This window comes from Onychomys torridus, chromosome 21 (assembly GCF_903995425.1).
Source record: "Onychomys torridus chromosome 21, mOncTor1.1, whole genome shotgun sequence".
NCBI lineage: Eukaryota > Metazoa > Chordata > Mammalia > Rodentia > Cricetidae > Onychomys > Onychomys torridus.
Genome location: NC_050463.1, coordinates 35,576,482 through 35,594,060, shown reverse-complemented (window position 1 = coordinate 35,594,060; position 17,579 = coordinate 35,576,482). Strand labels below are relative to the sequence as shown.

At 39.3% G+C, this 17,579-nt stretch overlaps 1 protein-coding gene across 1 annotated transcript in view; it reads right to left on the bottom strand.

Annotated features, from left to right (window-relative positions):
- Itsn2 (intersectin 2) overlaps positions 1-17,579 on the bottom strand; it is a 103,903-nt gene that overhangs the window by 70,975 nt on the left and 15,349 nt on the right. Inside the window, exons 2-5 of the mRNA XM_036170334.1 lie at positions 13,373-13,435; positions 7,162-7,254; positions 2,413-2,476; positions 575-738 (exon numbers count right to left, since the gene is read on the bottom strand). Coding sequence (XP_036026227.1) covers positions 575-738; positions 2,413-2,476; positions 7,162-7,254; positions 13,373-13,403 — 352 coding nt within the window. The 5' untranslated portion in view covers positions 13,404-13,435. The remainder of the gene's footprint in view (positions 1-574; positions 739-2,412; positions 2,477-7,161; positions 7,255-13,372; positions 13,436-17,579) is intronic.

Sequence of the window (17,579 nt, the reverse complement as noted above, 5' to 3'; positions counted from 1 at the left end):
GTGTTCTGATATGTGGATACATATATGATAACCAAACCAGGGTATTTAGCACATCTACCATCTCAAGCATTTATCATTTCTCTGTGCTAAAAACATTCAGAATCTTCTCTCCCAGCTGCTTTGGAACACCCAATGCAAAGCTCTTAACTACAATCACCCTACCATACAGCATAACACCAGAATTTATTCTAACTGTAATTTCGTAACACTGACCATTTCTCCTTGACCGCCCCCCCCCTCCCCTATCACCTTCCTTTGGTGGCCTCTAGTACTTATCATCCTGCTTTCTCCTTCCAGGAGAGACAGAAGAACCTAACAGGAACAATATTTAGAGTCAGTTGTAACTAAGGGGGCAGATCATTTATGTCACAGCTAGGAGTTGTGACGGAGGACTCTGGCAAGACCAGACACAGACACTTAGCTATGGCAGTACATTTAAGATTTCTTCTCTTAAAGGCATGAAGCTTAACTTGGAAGTCTGAGAATTGTCATTTTATGTTAATAAATCCTTTCCTGATCCCCAAGGAATAAAGCTTAACAACCAAATAAGGCTAATAAACAAATAAACACACACCGAAGCGAGCAGAGATGAGAGGAGAGAACATGGGAGGCTGTTTCATAACAGGAGGGAGAACTACAGGCAGCTGCTGGCCTTGAAGCTTTAGTTTGATGAGTTTCATAGCTATGGAAAACTCCTGCTGATCCATCTTCCCATCCTTGTTCAGATCTGATAAGGCCCTAAAAGGAGAATGAGGTGAGTAGATCAGTGTGCAGGGCAATAAGAAAACAAAAATTACTGTTGAGGTTCCAAAATAAAGCCAATGACAAAACATTCACATGGAGACCATCACTCAATTAAGTAGACATATTTATGAATAATAGAAAACCCGTATAGTGAGAAAAACTAGCCAGAGATAGTACCTAACATAATGCTCACAGACCATAGAGAATCTACAGTTGACAGAGGATTTCCAACAATGTAGACAGAAAGTAACCATTCAAGGGGGGTGGAGAGATGGCTCAGAAGTTAAGAGCACCTACTGTTCTTCCAGGGGTCCTGAGTTCAATTCCCAGCACCCACATGGTGGCTCATAAATAAATCTTTGGCTGGGCGGTGGTGGCGCACGCCTTTAATCCCAACACTCGGGAGACAGAACCAGGCGGATTTCTGCGAGTTTGAGGCCAGCCTGGGCTACCAGGTGAGTTCCAGGAAAGGCGCAAAGCTACACAAAGAAACCCTGTCTCAAAAAACCAAAAAAAATAAAATAATCATTCAAGAACACTATAATTCTAAGCCAGGAACGAGAGCAGAGCCCTGAAATCCCAGGGATTATGGAGATGAGGTAAAAGGATTGTTCCAAGTTTGAGGCCAGCCTGATCTACAGAGTGAGTTTTAGGGCAACCAAGTCTACACAGTATGTGTATTTTACATAGGTACATAAATTCTAAGTTTAACTTACTGACTTGTTCAAATAATTGAAAACATGTTTGTGACTAGCATTTTGTCAAGCACACAAATCCATAAGGAAAAAGGATGAGGTAGAAAATCTCAGTTATTGTAAATACATTTAAAAACACAATCCCAGATACTCTAGAATATTTTAAAAAAATTATTATTTTTTATATGTATGAGTGTTTTGCCTACATACATCATGTGTGCATATATATACATCATGTGTGCCTGGTACCCACAGAGGTCAGAAGAGGGTTGAATTACAAATAGTTGTGAGCTGCCACGTGGGTGCTGGGAAATGAACTCAGGTCCTCTGCAAGAGTAGCCAATGCTCTTAGCCACTAAGCATCTCCCTAGCTCCTCTAGAATAATTTTTTTTTTTTTGAAGCTGAAGATTGAACCCAGGGCCTTGCGCTTGCTAGGCAGGTGCTCTACCACTGAGCTATATTCCCATCCCTATAATAATTCTTAAATAGGAGCAAAGAAAGAAATGACTACTTTGGTGTTTACAGATGATGAAAAGAAATGAAACTACACTGGTGGTGGTGGCACACACCTTTAATCCCAGCACTCGGGAGGCAGAGCCAGGCGGATCTCCATGAGTTCGAGGCCAGCCTGGGCTACAAAGGCGCAAAGCTACACAGAGAAACCCTGTCTCGAAAAACAAAAGAAAAAAAAAGAGGAAGCTGAGATTTTGCCAAATTGTACAGAAATATTTCTCAATGATAATTCATACATTCTTTCTTGAATTCTAATGGAACTAAAATTTTTCCTATGGAACAAAACTTCAAATTACTTTCACTCATTTATTCAGTGTAATTTATTTTTCAAAGAGCCAAGGAAATATTCTTAATTAATAATAAGAGTACAAATGAAAACAATCTGATGTTGACACCATATTGTTTAAAAAAATAACAGCCCATCAGAAACTTACGTACATTTATAAGAAAGCATCTTACCATATTTCAGCTAACACTGGGGCCGGCAGACCTGACTGCAGGAAAAAAGTGCGCGCTTGATCACCTGAAAGTCATGAGCACAAAGCCAAGAGATACATTAGCGAATGCAATTATCCTAAGATTAGGAATAATAATAGCTGGCACACGATGATCATTGAAGAATATGTGAGGTCCAGATGTACATACGAAGTTATTTGCATTTTAGTACAATATAAGTCACCACTAACATCCTCTCTACTAATCAATAAAGAGAGTATATTATTCATTTTTGAGTTTTCTCCCTACAAGAGTCCTATAATTAAAAGTACGAAGTGCTAGGAAAACATCCCTTCACGAGCTTCCCCACCCTTCTATGTATGCTTGCTGAACGTACCAAGAACACAAGAATTCAATTCCTCTTTGCTGGGTTTTCAGAATGGAGTTTGTAAATGGAAAGTCTTAGAGAACGAAGTAATAGTGTCTCTCACTGGAACATGGACAAACTTGCTATAGAATGATGGCTTTTCTGAGCTCAGGGTTCTCCTGCAGCACTCACAGCATGCAGAGTATGTTTCCAACATGCTGTAGCATCCTTGTCAGGCTCAGGGACCAAAGGAAAGCAACAGAACACTGCTACCTGTGCTGTTAGTGGGAAAGGCTTGACTCAGGAATCTCGGATCTTCTAGTAGCCATGAGTGGCAACCGGCCATCATTAACATCATTAACATGTAAGCAGAGTACAATGAGAGCAGGTACAGTACAGCAGGAACACAAATGACCTCAGACGATAATGAACACAAGGATGGATCCCAAAGTCAGACTAAAAGCTATCAGCTGGAGTCATCTTGATTGCCTTAGGCAAACTCCACCTCATGTCTCAGCCAAGGCTTTACCCTGCGGGAATACAGACACCCAGAGTGTCTGCCTCACAGGGGTACAGTCAAGGTGAAATGCAGTGGGCTTCGTACTATGTCACTGCTGTCCCAACTGTGTTATATAAAGCACTAGGACGCAGTGGCACAGAAATGGAAAGTTTCAAATTGCTAGGGAAGGAAGGAAAGACACCCAAACCCATCACCTTTTTGTTCTGGTGGTCTGTCTACAAAACAAGGGTGAACATCATCAACAACTAATATTTAAATTTCCGGGGGAGAAGGGGAAATCTGTGGGAATATATCTGATAGAAGAAGTAAATTAAGGGGGCTGGAGAGAGATGGCTCAGAAGAGCACTGGCTGCTCTTCCAGAGAACACAGGTTCAATTCCTAGCATCCACATGGCAGCTCACCCCTGTTCCGGGGCTTCTGACACCTCACACAGACATACAGCAGGCAAAACACCAGTGAACATAAAATAAAAATAAATTTAAAAAAATAAAGAAATCTGTGGTGATAATTTGTTTGTGGTCTAACAAACAAAGCCACCTGGAGATCATTGTGTAGAGCTAGCCAGGCAGTGGAGGCATACACCTTTAATGCTCACACTCGGGAGGTGGAGACAGGAAGTGATATGGCTGGGCTGAGGAAGGAATGCAAGGTGGGAGGAGACAGGAGCTCATCCCTCTCAGGCTGAGGAATTGGTGAGGTGAGAAGTGGCTGTGGCTCGCTCCTTTGTCTCTCTCTTTCAACATTTACCCCAATATCTGGCACAGGCATTTATTAATAAGACCAATTAGGATCTGTACTACATCTGGCATCCAACTTTTGGAGCATGAATTCACGAAAAAGCCGCTTGCCAGAGCTGAACGTGGCCAGAGTCACTACCCCACTGGCAATGTTTTCCTGTCTTTGGGGATGGTTTTGGGCTCCGAAAACCACAGGAGCTGGCTGCTTTTGCACATTCCTCCCGTGCAGATAGCTGGATCTTTCGCTTCTTCTCTCCCAGTGGGTCGTGGGCTTTCCCTGGATCCCCTCCTCAGGCTGCTGCCATACTAGGTAGCTGCCTTGAAATCAGCTCAGGCTTTTACTGTTCTATGCAGAGCAGTCAGCCCCACACTTCACCATCATCTGAATCGTCATTGTTGGCAGATTTAGTGAGACAACTGGGAATTCTTAAAGGGAGGAATTAGTTACAAGAGAGAGTTTTTCCCACATTAAAAATGGGAAACACTACTATAATGGAGGGAGTTAGGTCTCTGTATGATAATACACTGGATGGTTTGAAAAATGGAACAATTAAATGAGAGGATAATTACTTTAGAAGGTATTTATGTAATGTCAATTATAAATATTATCTGATGATTTTTCCTTTTTTTTGGGGGGGGGGACTGAGGATCAAACCCAGGGCCTTGCGCTTGCTAGGCAAGCACTCTACCACTGAGCTAAATCCCCAAACCCCTGTTTGATGATTTTTGTTTTATCATTTAAGAGTTGGTTAATATGAGTGCCGAATTAAAAGTTTTAGAAAAACTTACTAAAGCAGATCATAGATATATTCAGACCCAAACAGAGGAATTTAAAAGTGAACCAATGTCAGCATTGCATTATAAGGTTACAGAGGAACTGCCTAAGATTTTCAAACAGCCAACCTCAATTTATCCAGTAACCTTACAGGAACTGCCAAATGATAGATATTCTTAAGGCTGTGTAAGAGAAAAATGGACTCCTGTGAAAATCTTAGATTTAAGGAGATTCAAGGAAGCCATAGTCTCACATGGCATGCATTCACCTTCTGTGAAACATGTTAAACTCGTAGTCAACTTGTAATAGAATTCTCTCTCAAGACTGGAGAGACTAGGTTATAGCAGTCTTGGAGCCTGGTCCTCAATTTCAGTGGAGGACCTGGTGGAAAGATGAGGCTAGGACCACTGAACAACAAAATCGGACTAGAGGTACAGAAGTCTCCCAACACCAACTTCTTGGAGAGGGAAATTATGCTGAACAAAGGAGGTTAGATTCAGGATTATTGTTTTAAAAAAAGAAAAAGAAAAAAGTGGATGTAGAAATGATAGGATAAAGGGTAGATTATTGAATCTACTCTGAAAAGAGGGGGACATAGATATTATAAGATAAAAGAGTAGATTACTGAATGTACTTTTAAAAACAACTATTTGTTTTAAATATTATAAAGTGATACCAATCTTTGTATATTGATACAAAGTTGAGATTGTTTTGTTAGATTATATTTGTTAGAACATACTGTACATAAATTTCTAATCTTGTTCAAAGTATTGTACCTATGCAACTCATTAACAATGTATTGAAAATTTCTAGTCTTTGAAAGTTATTATTACCAACTATTTAGGATAACAAGGAAATTCAGGTTAGTAGTTAGTCACCTATTACAATCAAACTTGTAATCATGTTAGGTATGTTTTCAAGGTCAAATAGATATATTTTAGGTAGACAAATGGTCTTCAAACACTTCAGAGATCTACAGAATATGACATTTAAGATGTTTTAATAACATAGGTTCTTTTTTCTTTTTAAAAAAAATGACAACGAGACATGTCTGCTCCTGGCAGCACCAATCTACTTCGGAGTAGATGATGGGCACCCAAGAAACTCCACATGGAGTTTACTTTCTTTGTGGCAAAAGTTAGCCATTGGGCAAGAAAGTGCTCTTGCCTCGACTGCTGACAGTATGCTGTACAAATGGACAAGCAGGACACAAAGGAAAGGACTGCTAAACTTTGCCAAGACAAGGTAGGACAGCCCTTCAGAAAAGGTCTTAGCCTGCTTCACAGATGAGTCTGTCAGATATGCTAAGCATGTAGACTGAAGATGGATGCCCCAATGTTACAGAGGAACCTTAAGTGACTGTCCAGGCAGCCAGTTGTTCCTATCATTTCTCACATTTTTTGGAAATCGCATGCTTGGACTTCCTGCTCACTCAGGTAATATTATTTCCTTCTTGGGTCTCTGGTGGAGTTGAAGACTAGATATTTATAGTTTTCCTTGTTACAAGATTCAGAAAAGAAATTCACTAAAGAAGTGTCGAAATTCACTAAAGAAGTGTCAAGTGTACAAGGTTGAGAGACATTAAAAGATTAATTTTGGCAATGCAAGTTAGAATAGAAAGTGAATTAGGTACAACCTTTTGGACTCGTCAAGATAGGATAGATATGGAGTATTTTCTCTGAATTTGTCTATTGTTAATGGACTAGACATTGTTAATGTATTTATTATCTGTATATATTGTATATAGTTATTGTACTTATTGTATATAGATTTTCTTATATTAGTTATAACCTTTTTTTAAATTTTAGACAAAAAATAAGGTATTTTGTTTGTGCTCTAATAAGTAAAGCTTGTCTGGAGATCAGAGTGTAGAGCTAGCCACTAGTAACCATAGAAGCCAGGTAGTGGTGGCACACACCTTTAATCCCAGTATTTAGGATCTCATGCCTTTAATCCCAGCACTAGGAAGGTGGAGACAGGAACATCAGGTAGGAGGAGACAGCTCACCCCTTTCGGGCTGAGGAGTTGGTGGGATGAGAAGTAGCTGTGGCTTGCTCCTTTGTCTCTCTGATCTTCAGTATTTACCCTGATATCTGGCTCTGGGTTTTTATTATTAAGACCAATTAGGATTCACACTACAGAAATCAAAAACTTCTTGAAATAGTATTAATATGTAATAAAACAGATTCCTGACCATCATTTAGAATTCAAGAAAAGAACTCTCATATGCCAAATTGAATCAAATAAATTAAGATAGTTTCAGGAAAAATATTTTGATAGATATATATTTGATTACTTAACATAAAATTGGTAGCTATAAGATATATGAACAGAAACATAATTTACAATAAATAACAAAGGATAAACACAAACCTGTTATGTAACCTCCTGAAGGCTTGAGGTTATCAAACTGTTTGTCATGCTTAGTGCGTTCTTCAGAGGTAATCGCCCACATATTCGGCCCTCCTAATACATAATGAAAGGCCAAGACATTATAGCATTTACATGAGCCTGCTCAAAAACAGTATATTCATAAGAATGCAAAATTCTAACATGTAAATATGAATCTTAAGTATCCATTTGATGAAGATAGTTCATGTCTGAAGTTGATTTTAATGGAATTTCTTATCAACTATATACAGCAACCCTAAGGCTTTTCAGTCATTCACTCAGTTAACATCTATTAACTGTATACCACCCACAAGAATGAGGCAAATATAGGCTATAAAAAGAGAAAAGCCGGGTGGTGGTGGTGCACACCTTTAATCTCAGCACTTGGGAGGCAGAGGCAGGCGGATCTCCGAGTTTGAGGCCAGCCTGGTTGGTCTACAGAGTGAGTTCCAGGACAGTCAGGGTTACAGAGAAACCGTGTCTCAAAAAAACCAAAAAGAAAAAAATTTTAGACTATTATTCTCCTTCTCAAAGAATTCATACCTAGAAAGTAAGCCCCACCATGTTCTGTGCTATCTGTGAAGGACCCTGAGCAGAAGGCTGACAACAGCTGTGAAGGACTGAGTCAGAAGCATCAGAAGTGAGGTGCAGGAAAGGCTAAGCATCTCGCCATGTGCTGAGGTGGTATGAGAGCACTTTGCTCATACAAAAAGGATGTGGTTTGAGAAGCTGGGACATCCAAGATGCTCCAAGTACACCAAAGACGCTACTAGCTAAGTTACCATACATCTGAGTACAGAAAGTGGCTTGAAATAACTAGTTGAATTAACTGCAAAGAGTCATTTTCTTTTTCCTTCAGGGGACTGAACCTAAGGCCTCTCTGTACTAGGAAGCTGTCTACCACCAAGCCATCTCCCTAACCCTCTATTTCAGACTCTTTCAAGGTCAGGGCAAACGCCACTTCCTTGAGGACGCTGGCATCACTAGATGACAGTAATTGTTTCCTCTGCCAGATGCTCCAGATACACCTTATGCTTCTGCAGAGCACTCAGGAAGCTGTGGTAGCTGTCTGGGGTCCATCTGCTCTAGCAGACCTAAGGCCTGGCAGTAGGAGGTTTGGGCATTTACCTTTCTTTTCCAAGAACCAGCTGAGTACCAATAAAGATGCTTAACACTCAAAAATGCTTCCTGAATAAATGTCTAAATCAATAAAAGAGTGAGCAAGTGTGTGTGTGTGTGTGTGTGTGTGCGTGCTTACTACATAGATGAGGACTAGAGGAAATGTAACACTCACAAACCCTTTTGCTATCTACTCTTCACATATAATCATTAGCAGCCTTCTGAAGGAGTCTTTGGGAAGTTTTATACATTCACCTTGGCTAATAATTACCTCAACATCACTTCTGGCCACTCTTTCAGCTTACTCAACATCTGTCAACAAGGAACCACATGCATTTAGACATATAAACTCATATATATCTGCTATCCACATGGTATAAAATCTGTGTTAGAAAGGCAATTCCCAAGAAAACTAAAGGTCTACTCTAATTTTAAATGCTAAAATTGATTCAACACATTTTGCTAAGTCCCAAATGACTGAATTTAAAAAATTAAAAAAAAAAAAAAGAAGAAGTCTTAAGAGGTAGAGTTAAAAATAAACCTGAAGAAGAACTAAGGATCTAAAGCAGCTAAGCCTACACACTTCTGAAGCAAACATCACGTGTGTAGTAAATTTCCTTGTCTTATCAGCTTATTTCTCAGAGATTAAGCATACTATCCGTGCAATATGCAATATACCTACAATAAAATAACACTGAACATCATCTTTGACCTAAGATTAGCAAAATAAACCAGGAACACGGAGGCGGCCAGTGTGTGGGGAGGAATGACTCAGAATAAAATATAGTGACACACATGTGAAATTCCATTAAAATGAACATCAGATTCCTGTAATGGGGAGACAAGTGCATATTACAGAATGTATTCACTGTGGAGCGTGTGACTTTGGAGAAATGCTGGTTCAAAGGACGAAAGCAGCTGTGAGCCCCGATGTCAGGCATTTGCATGCAATTGCCATGACCTCCACCAGCGCTCTACTCTACGTCAGGGTACTGTTATGGATAAGGAGACTAAAAGCAATGGTGGAAAGTAACTAGCTTAGGATGATACAGTAAGTAGCAGAGCTGAGATTAGAACTTGGGCAGTTGAGGATTAGCTGAACGGTAGAGCACGTGGCGAGCAAACACAAGACGATGGGTTTGGTCCCCAGCATGAGATGGAGAAAACGGGAACTGAGGCTAGAACTGGGGCAACCTGAACTCCCTGAACTCTATGACCTCCCAGCACACATGACAAAAGCCCATGCTCTCTGTACTGCAACTGCCACCTCTGAAGCCTAGGAACCTAACCCAAAGGTTTCTCCAGGGACCATATGGAATATGCAGTATACCTATGATAAAATAATGACCGAAGAATGACAGAACAAAGTGTAAGAACATACACATGGAAATTCCATTAAAAAGCTCACTGCTTTGTATGCTAACCTAAAAAAACAAATTAAAAAATAAAAATGGGCAAAAGGGTCTCACTGTGTGGCCCTGGTTGGCCATTGCTATGTAGATGAAGCAGCCTCAGACTCAAAGAGATCCACATGTCTCTGCCTGGGATTAAAGGCATGTGCCACCATGCCTGGCTTTGGTGCTCTTTTTCAACTTCTCCTGGATGCTTGTCTTCATAGTAGGAAACTCACCCAGCCTGTTAATATTTGTTGCTTAATTCCTCATGACTCCAAGCAGCAACCACGATCCCTCATGTGCACTCATTCAATAAACGTATTCAATAAACAATAACAAAGACAAATACACGAACCCCTTTTAAAGGTGTTCCCAGCTTTCTTAATATTTAAGACCCCACCACCAAGAAAATCACAAACAACAATCATTGTTATTATAATTAACATTATCTGCAGAAATTAAATGTTCAATAATTTAGTTTAGACATGGAATGACTTCTAAATCATGCTCAAATAACTTTCAAAATAAGGGATCACTTTAAAATTTAAAATATTAATGTACCAAGAATTTTCTAGAAATGAGATAACCTCAAAAATGAAAAAAATTCAGTAATGCATGTGATTCAAAGCCAATTTTTAAATAATTGATACAACTCTAGTTTTCTTACTTGGAATATAGCACTAACAGAATCTTAACTATTTGGTATTCTATACCTGGAGGGAAGAAAACCTCCCAATTTTAGTTTATTTTTGCAAGCTTTATGGAAAGACAGAATAACAAGGTGTGGCTGATGTCCACTATTTCCTTTAACAGCTAATGCCCTCTTACACTGCCTGATAATCATGTTAGGAATCCATCAAAATTCCACCCATTCCCCAACTCATCACTACTCAAGGTGGATTTTCAGAATGATTTCTGTCGTTTACTCTCTTCTTGCTACCAGCTCTGTCAAGCACATTCATAAAACCAGTGAAGAAGGCAGAGTTCTCAAAGATGGAGAACAACGATATGCTAGTCAGGAATATCATCTGACTTTACATGTGTAGATACACATACATATATACAAATGTACAAGCATACATAAAGAACACAGCTTGTTCTATGGAGTACGTCAATACTACAATTCTAAATGGAAGTAATTCAAACATGCTATATTTAGAAACAATAAATAAAAACTCAATTCTAGAAATAGTCTGCACTGATATTTGTCTCCATTTAAAATAATATTTAAAGGAAATTTAAACAAATAACATTTAAAATAAATGAAGTATACTGACCTAGTATACATCATTTAAATTTCATCTCTAATTTAAATCTCTAAAATACAATTGTTCTGCTGTTCTAAACAGAGCTGAAGCCTAAATTATGGGAACTTGAATAACAAAAACCTGGGTTTTACAAGTACAGTGCAATGCCACCTCAGACTGTACAGACCCAACATCTAGCTCAGCAATTTTCTAACCATACAGTTGAAAGATTACTGAGCCCTAAAATATTCAAAAGGCAATAAAGCTCCAAGAAAATAGGGTATTCCTAGAGCCACTGGAGGTTTTTATTCTGTACCCGTCCTCTCCTTTCTGGATTATGGATAAAGCCATTATGATGGGCTTTATAACTTCTCCCTCAGTCCATCTTCAGCACCCCGTAATTCTGAGGCTGAAACAAGCTGTCGCCCTGTAATATCAACCAGTAGCAACACAGATCTGAAGTCACCTCTTGCCTAGCACTGGAGAACCCATCTATCATGTTCTCTCAATCTGCAAATTGATTCCATTTTTGAAAAGCGGAATGCACAGCACTGTGATTAAGATGGCTTTGGGAAGGATGGTCTGCAGTGCAAAAGATTAGCAGAGCTGCAGTTGCAAAAACGGGGGCTCTGACAGCCTTTCTAATCCCGTTAACAAAGAAAAGAAAAAAAGGAAGTGAAGTACCAAAGACTGAGTAAAAACCAAACCATCTTGTTTAACAGAACTGTGTGACAGGATGTAAACCGTCTTCACCTGCACTGTCCAATATGGCAGCCTCAGCTACATGCGGTTTTAAGCACATGAAATGCAGCAGCGTGGTCCACTTGATTTTTATGAGTTTACATTGAAACTGAGACAGATGTGGCTACTGTGTTAGACAACAGCACTCTGAGAGCCAAAGCAGCCTATGAAGTCTGCAGTTAGCCTTAGAGGGATAAAAGATATTCCTGGCCAAATTAGATGAAAATGTCACAGCAGTAACACAAGCAACTGGGTCCAGGCGTATTTTACAGGGAAGTCCCAACAGTCTCCGGCATCAAAAGATTGAAGTTGACTAATGAGTTACTTGAGGTGCCGACACTGCTTTTGAAGTTTGGGGTTACACCTGGATGCAGTTTTCAATAACATCTTAAATGCTGAATTGGACTTAAGTTAGATATATGTAAGTTACTCAACTATTTTTAATAGGCTAAGTAAAAGATAACAGAGTCTCTCTCCTATCAATTTCTCAGAAGGTTTTTGTTTTTGTTTTTAAATGACTATCGCCGGGCAGTGGTGGCACACACCTTTAATCCCAGCACTCGGGAGACAGAGCCATGTGGGTCTCTGTTAGTATGAGGCCAGCCTGGTCTACAGAGTAAGTTCCAGGACAGGCTCCAAAACTACACAGAGAAACCCTGTCTCGAAAAACCAAATAAATGAATAAATGAATAAATAAATGAATGAATGAATAAATAAATAAATAAATAAAATTTTTTAAGGATGACTATCTTTATTCCTACATACCACTTCCTAATTAATAATTTGAATCTTATTCACATGGGCATTTTTGTCACTGAATATTTTGTTTGTTACCAATCACTTTTATTTCTAATGCAATGAGCAATATAGTAAATATTTATGGAATGAACAAAGACTGAGATAATACTACTTATATGTTTAATTGATTTATTAACCTTATTAACAGGCTGTTGAAGCCTATAAGTAAAGTGAGTCCAGTGAAGATTTTTCCATATGACACACAAAAATCCTCAAACCTGGAAGAACACTGCTGTCTGAAACTTATATATTACTCATTATGGAAAAATCATTATTATTTAATTTAAAAAGTGTCTGTGGCATCAATCCCTATAATCCTATACCACTTCCACAATGGGAACAACATTCATTTTAATCTTACATTGACTGACTGACTGACTGTTGGAAGGGGCACAAAGTAGGCAGTGTGGGGAAGTCAGAAGACAGTTTGTAGAAGTCACTTCTCCACCATGTGGGTCCCAGCATAATTAGGTAATACAAACATGAAGTAATATAAATATTTATAAAGGAAAACTTAATCTTACATTTGCATTACTAAACGAATCTTGTTGGCCTGATCTGTTTGCAATCATCTGTACAACTACAAACACCCTTACTGTTCACCTAAGGACACTCTGCTTTCATGCATTAAGCAGAGTATCTCTTTAGGTTATTCTCCACTGTTCAATAGGAAGCACATATTCCAGATACTATCAAAAATACTTCAATAGAAATGTGGAACTTAATGCAAAATACTAAGAAGATACATGTATTGCTCTGAAAAGCTCAATAGTTCAGCCAGAATACTTCAAGTTTTACATTTCAAAAGTCAGGGAAAATTATCTACATAAACATTTCCAACAACAGGCTCACCACCACATCCTCTCATCCTGTCATTGGCACAAAGATACTTACCGTTCATAGCTGTGGGAAACTGAGCCATCATGGTCCTGAATTTTTCTTGTAGCTCTCAGCCATCTGCAAAATGAAAACATGGTGCCATTAATACAACAAGGACAGATCACAGCTTAGTGCTAAGCTGTGGGACTGTCTGTCCCCTTTAGCACACACCCAACAAAAAAACAACACAGGGCTCCTGCTGCTGCTGAGCAGGCAGAATTCACAGTTGGGGATGGGGAGCGGATTCTGTTGGCAATAGTGCTGTCTTCAGTACATGACTGTTTAAAAGAAACAGTGTATGTAATAGCATATACAGAAGACAGAAACCCTGGGTGCTGATCAGTATTTCTGTAGAAATAAATTCAGGAGAGAGAAAGAGCTGCTATGATTAGGCAAGAATTGACTTAAGGAAATCAAGTTCATAAATATATAAGTATCTAGTTATATACTTAAGTATATAAGAATAACATGGAGGTCAGGTAGGTGGATCTCTGTGAGTTTGGGGTCAGCTTGGTCTACAGAGCTAGTTCTAGTACAGAAGCTCAGGAACCTTGTCTTAAAAAGAAAAAAGAAAGAAAGGAAGGAAGAAGGAAGGAAGGAAGGAGGGAAGGAAGGAATGAAAAGAAAGAAAGGAAAAGGAAGAAAGGGAAAAAAACATAGAAATCCCTAATTCTTTTTAATCCCTAGCAAGAAATATATCCAAAATAAATGTAGTACTGCTTTTTAATTAAGCTCTACAGGTCTAAAAAATAGTCTAGAAAGAGTGGAAGAGCTAGCAAGTGCAGACACACATAAAGGCACAGAGTTTAAAGTAATTATCAAGCTGGATGGTAGTAGTGTACTTCGGAGGTAGAGACAGGCAGATCTCTGTGAGTTCAAGGCCAACCTGGTCTACAGAGGGAGTTCTAGGACAGCCAGGGCTACACAGAGAAACCCTATCTCAAAAAATCAAAAAGAAAGAAAGAAAGAAAAAGTATCAAAAGGTATAATTATTAAAATACATTAATGTTTATTTAAACAAGTGAATTGGTAAGAGGGTTTTTGCAGTTAACAGTTCTAGGTTCATATCTGCTTGGCTCTATTCCTAACTGTGACCACAGAAAAGTTACTTAACTTTTTTTCAAGTCTTAGATTCCTTGTCTACAAAAATATTTCAGATCAGCATCTTTTAAAATATTACATAATCCAATACACGTCTGACATATAGTATGTATTCCGTAAATGACTGCTATTTTGTAAACATCCAGAGAATGTGAAGTATCATTTTGACACACACACCCATTCATTATTTAAGTGTAAATAAACACAAAATTCAAAATTTGTTCCAAGAATCTTGAAGACAGGACTAGTTAGGGACAATTAAAGAGACTACTCAGTACCTCATCTATCTAATCAAATAATTTAAATATTAATAGTTTTAGGAACACTAGGAAAATACTTGGGTAGGTGATTTTAAACGATGCAGTCAGGAAAGGTTCACATGAAGCTAACACAAGGAAAACTGTCTGTCAAACGGTACTGTTACAAGGTACCATTATATTAGTGAATTCAGTATACTAGCACCCTATGCTACCAATGATCCAGTCCTCTAATGACTTAGATAAATATGGTTACACTTCATATTTATTTAGTGATTCGTAGTAACAAAAAAACAAAACAAAACAACAACAACAAAAATCCTGGTACATAAATCCAGTTAATTTACTGACCAGAGAGCTGACACCTGCTTTTCCTCCTACAGAGCAAAGGAATTCATCTATTGCATGCTGTGGTGAGCAAAGGTGCGGTGATTAGAGCAAAGGAATTCATCTATTGCATGCTGTGGTGAGCAAAGGTGCGGTGATAGAATGGTTACGGCAAAAAGTGTCCATCTCCACAACCAAGAAAAGGCAGAACTGAGCCACAGGGACGGTAAAGCTCCACAAAGGCTTCCGATGGCCTGGGCGGCTTTCCTCTGTAATCCTACCTCCCGTCAAATACACGTTCTTCCGTGGGAGACAATGAGCTGTCTAGCAGTGGAGTGATGACCACCTCCCACGTTTTTACTCCTTCTGGATATTTTCTTCATTCCTTTCTTACAAGATAAACTCCAAGTACTGGAGTTGTTGACAGAAAATTAATGCCAAACTCTGATGGGTGACTGGATTCCTGCGGAAGGCCCTGTGGAGAGCCTTACAGGAGGAGCAAGAATTAGTTCTAATTAGAAGGTTAAACTCTTGAATTTAACTGTAGCAGATGGGTGTTTTAAAGGGTTTTACAGAGAGGAACAGACACTCCATTTACGATTATGAAGAAAAGTCAGAAACAAGGAGTTGGACCAGGGCAAGCTGAGAACAAAGCCTGGCCCCGAGCTCTGACAGCGGCAGTGGGAAGAGATGAGAGGGGCCAGAGAAACAGTTCAGAATAAGCAGAACTCACCACTTCTCTGGAAACGAGTGACTATGTAATAAAGGAATCAAAGAGACACCTCCCGGAATTAGTCTGTGAGGCTGGGAAAACGGTGGCCTCACCAGCTTAAAAGGTTAGCACCCGAGGAAGTCTCAACTACCCATGACTACAACTACAACCCCCTTAAACACAGGACAAGTCTACAAATAAATACAGCATGATCATAAGCAATGTAAGAGAAAGTAAGGCGCATGCCAGAAAGTTACTATCTGCTTCGCCGTGCACATCAACTGCTTCTGTCTTACTCCTTTCCTGTAACAGACAAGTTCTACACAGGGAGAAAGCTTGTCCAAAACATTATATATACCATGCTATGGAACCATCTAAAGCAGCAAACACAGCGTCAATGATGACTAGATAACAGACCAGCAGGGAAGAGAATCCCACAGACAGAAAGCCTTTAATCAGTTAAGGTCTAAACTTACAAACCATCTGTCTAGAACCTTTGGCTGGGTATCATGTACTCCATGAAGATAACAAAATGCCATGTGATTGATACTCAATTATCAGTTACAATCCTGAAATAAAATTAGAGAATAAGCAAATAATACAATGGACAGCGAGGGCAAGCCTCCTGTGCTATAGAATCTTTTCCACCCTGTATGCAGAATTTACCTGCCCATTCATGCATGTGAGCCTCATACTGCAGCACTGATACATATAGAGCATTTGGTCGACTCTGGTAGCATCTGATTATGGTAATAGAATTTGGGGGAATCAGCAAGCTTTTAAAACATGCCACTGCATCTGCTTTAGTTACATTATAATTTTCTGTCCCATTTTAGAATCATTAATTGTACCATGCTTAACAATTTTTCTAGTTTACTAGCAGATGTGGAGAGAATAATTGGGGCTGGAGATGGAGCTCAGAGATAGGGCACTTGCCCAGCACACACAAGGTCTTGGGTTCAATCCCCAGTGCTTCACAAGAAAAAAATATAATTGAAATTTTGAAAAATATGACAGATCACATAAGTCTGTTTTACATTTTTTAAATAATTGCTAAATAAACATTTGCTTAATGAATTCTATTAATTTAATACACCTCTATTAGCAGCCTACCATGTGTCATGTTCAATAAATATTCATTAAGAACCCAATATTCCGGTTCTGCACACAGAGCATCAAATGCCGGGTTCTGGGTACCCTATAATACATCCCTGCAAATCCTTACCAGGCAGCTGTCTTACTCATTTCACAGACGAAGGAATGGAGAGATTAAATCACTTGCCCAAATTCGGTGTCAAGAAACACTGGAGATTCCAAGCCTATCTTGGAGCCCATGAGGCTCCCTGTAGTCTATATGGCACATTTTCTCTCTTAAATGAATATAATAACGATGAAGAGTCACATGTTCTTCCAAGCAGCAGGCGAACTTAACGTTGACACATTCTAGGGGAGAAGAAAAGTCTGCCCGGGCTGCCGCAACACCGAAGACTACATCAAATAAATGAGGAGTGCTGTTTCTGGCCTCTTGGCATAAACCTCTGAAGAGAAGGGGAACTAACCAGCTTCTCCTCGGCTATACTCTTCCTGAGTGTCCAACAAGCACCCTGCTCTACTGTGTAGAGAGGATAAAGTACCGACGAGCAGTCTGCAGTTGTGACCTGAACTGCTAAACACTGTGGAGAACTGGCAAGACACCTTTGAAGAACCCTACCTGATGGATAGCAGGTATGAGGCGAAGACTTGTTTGACTGAATTCAATCCAAATGTAATCTGGAGAAGTCACCAAATGTAATTTTGGGATTGGATGCGAGAGAAAAGTGAGCCT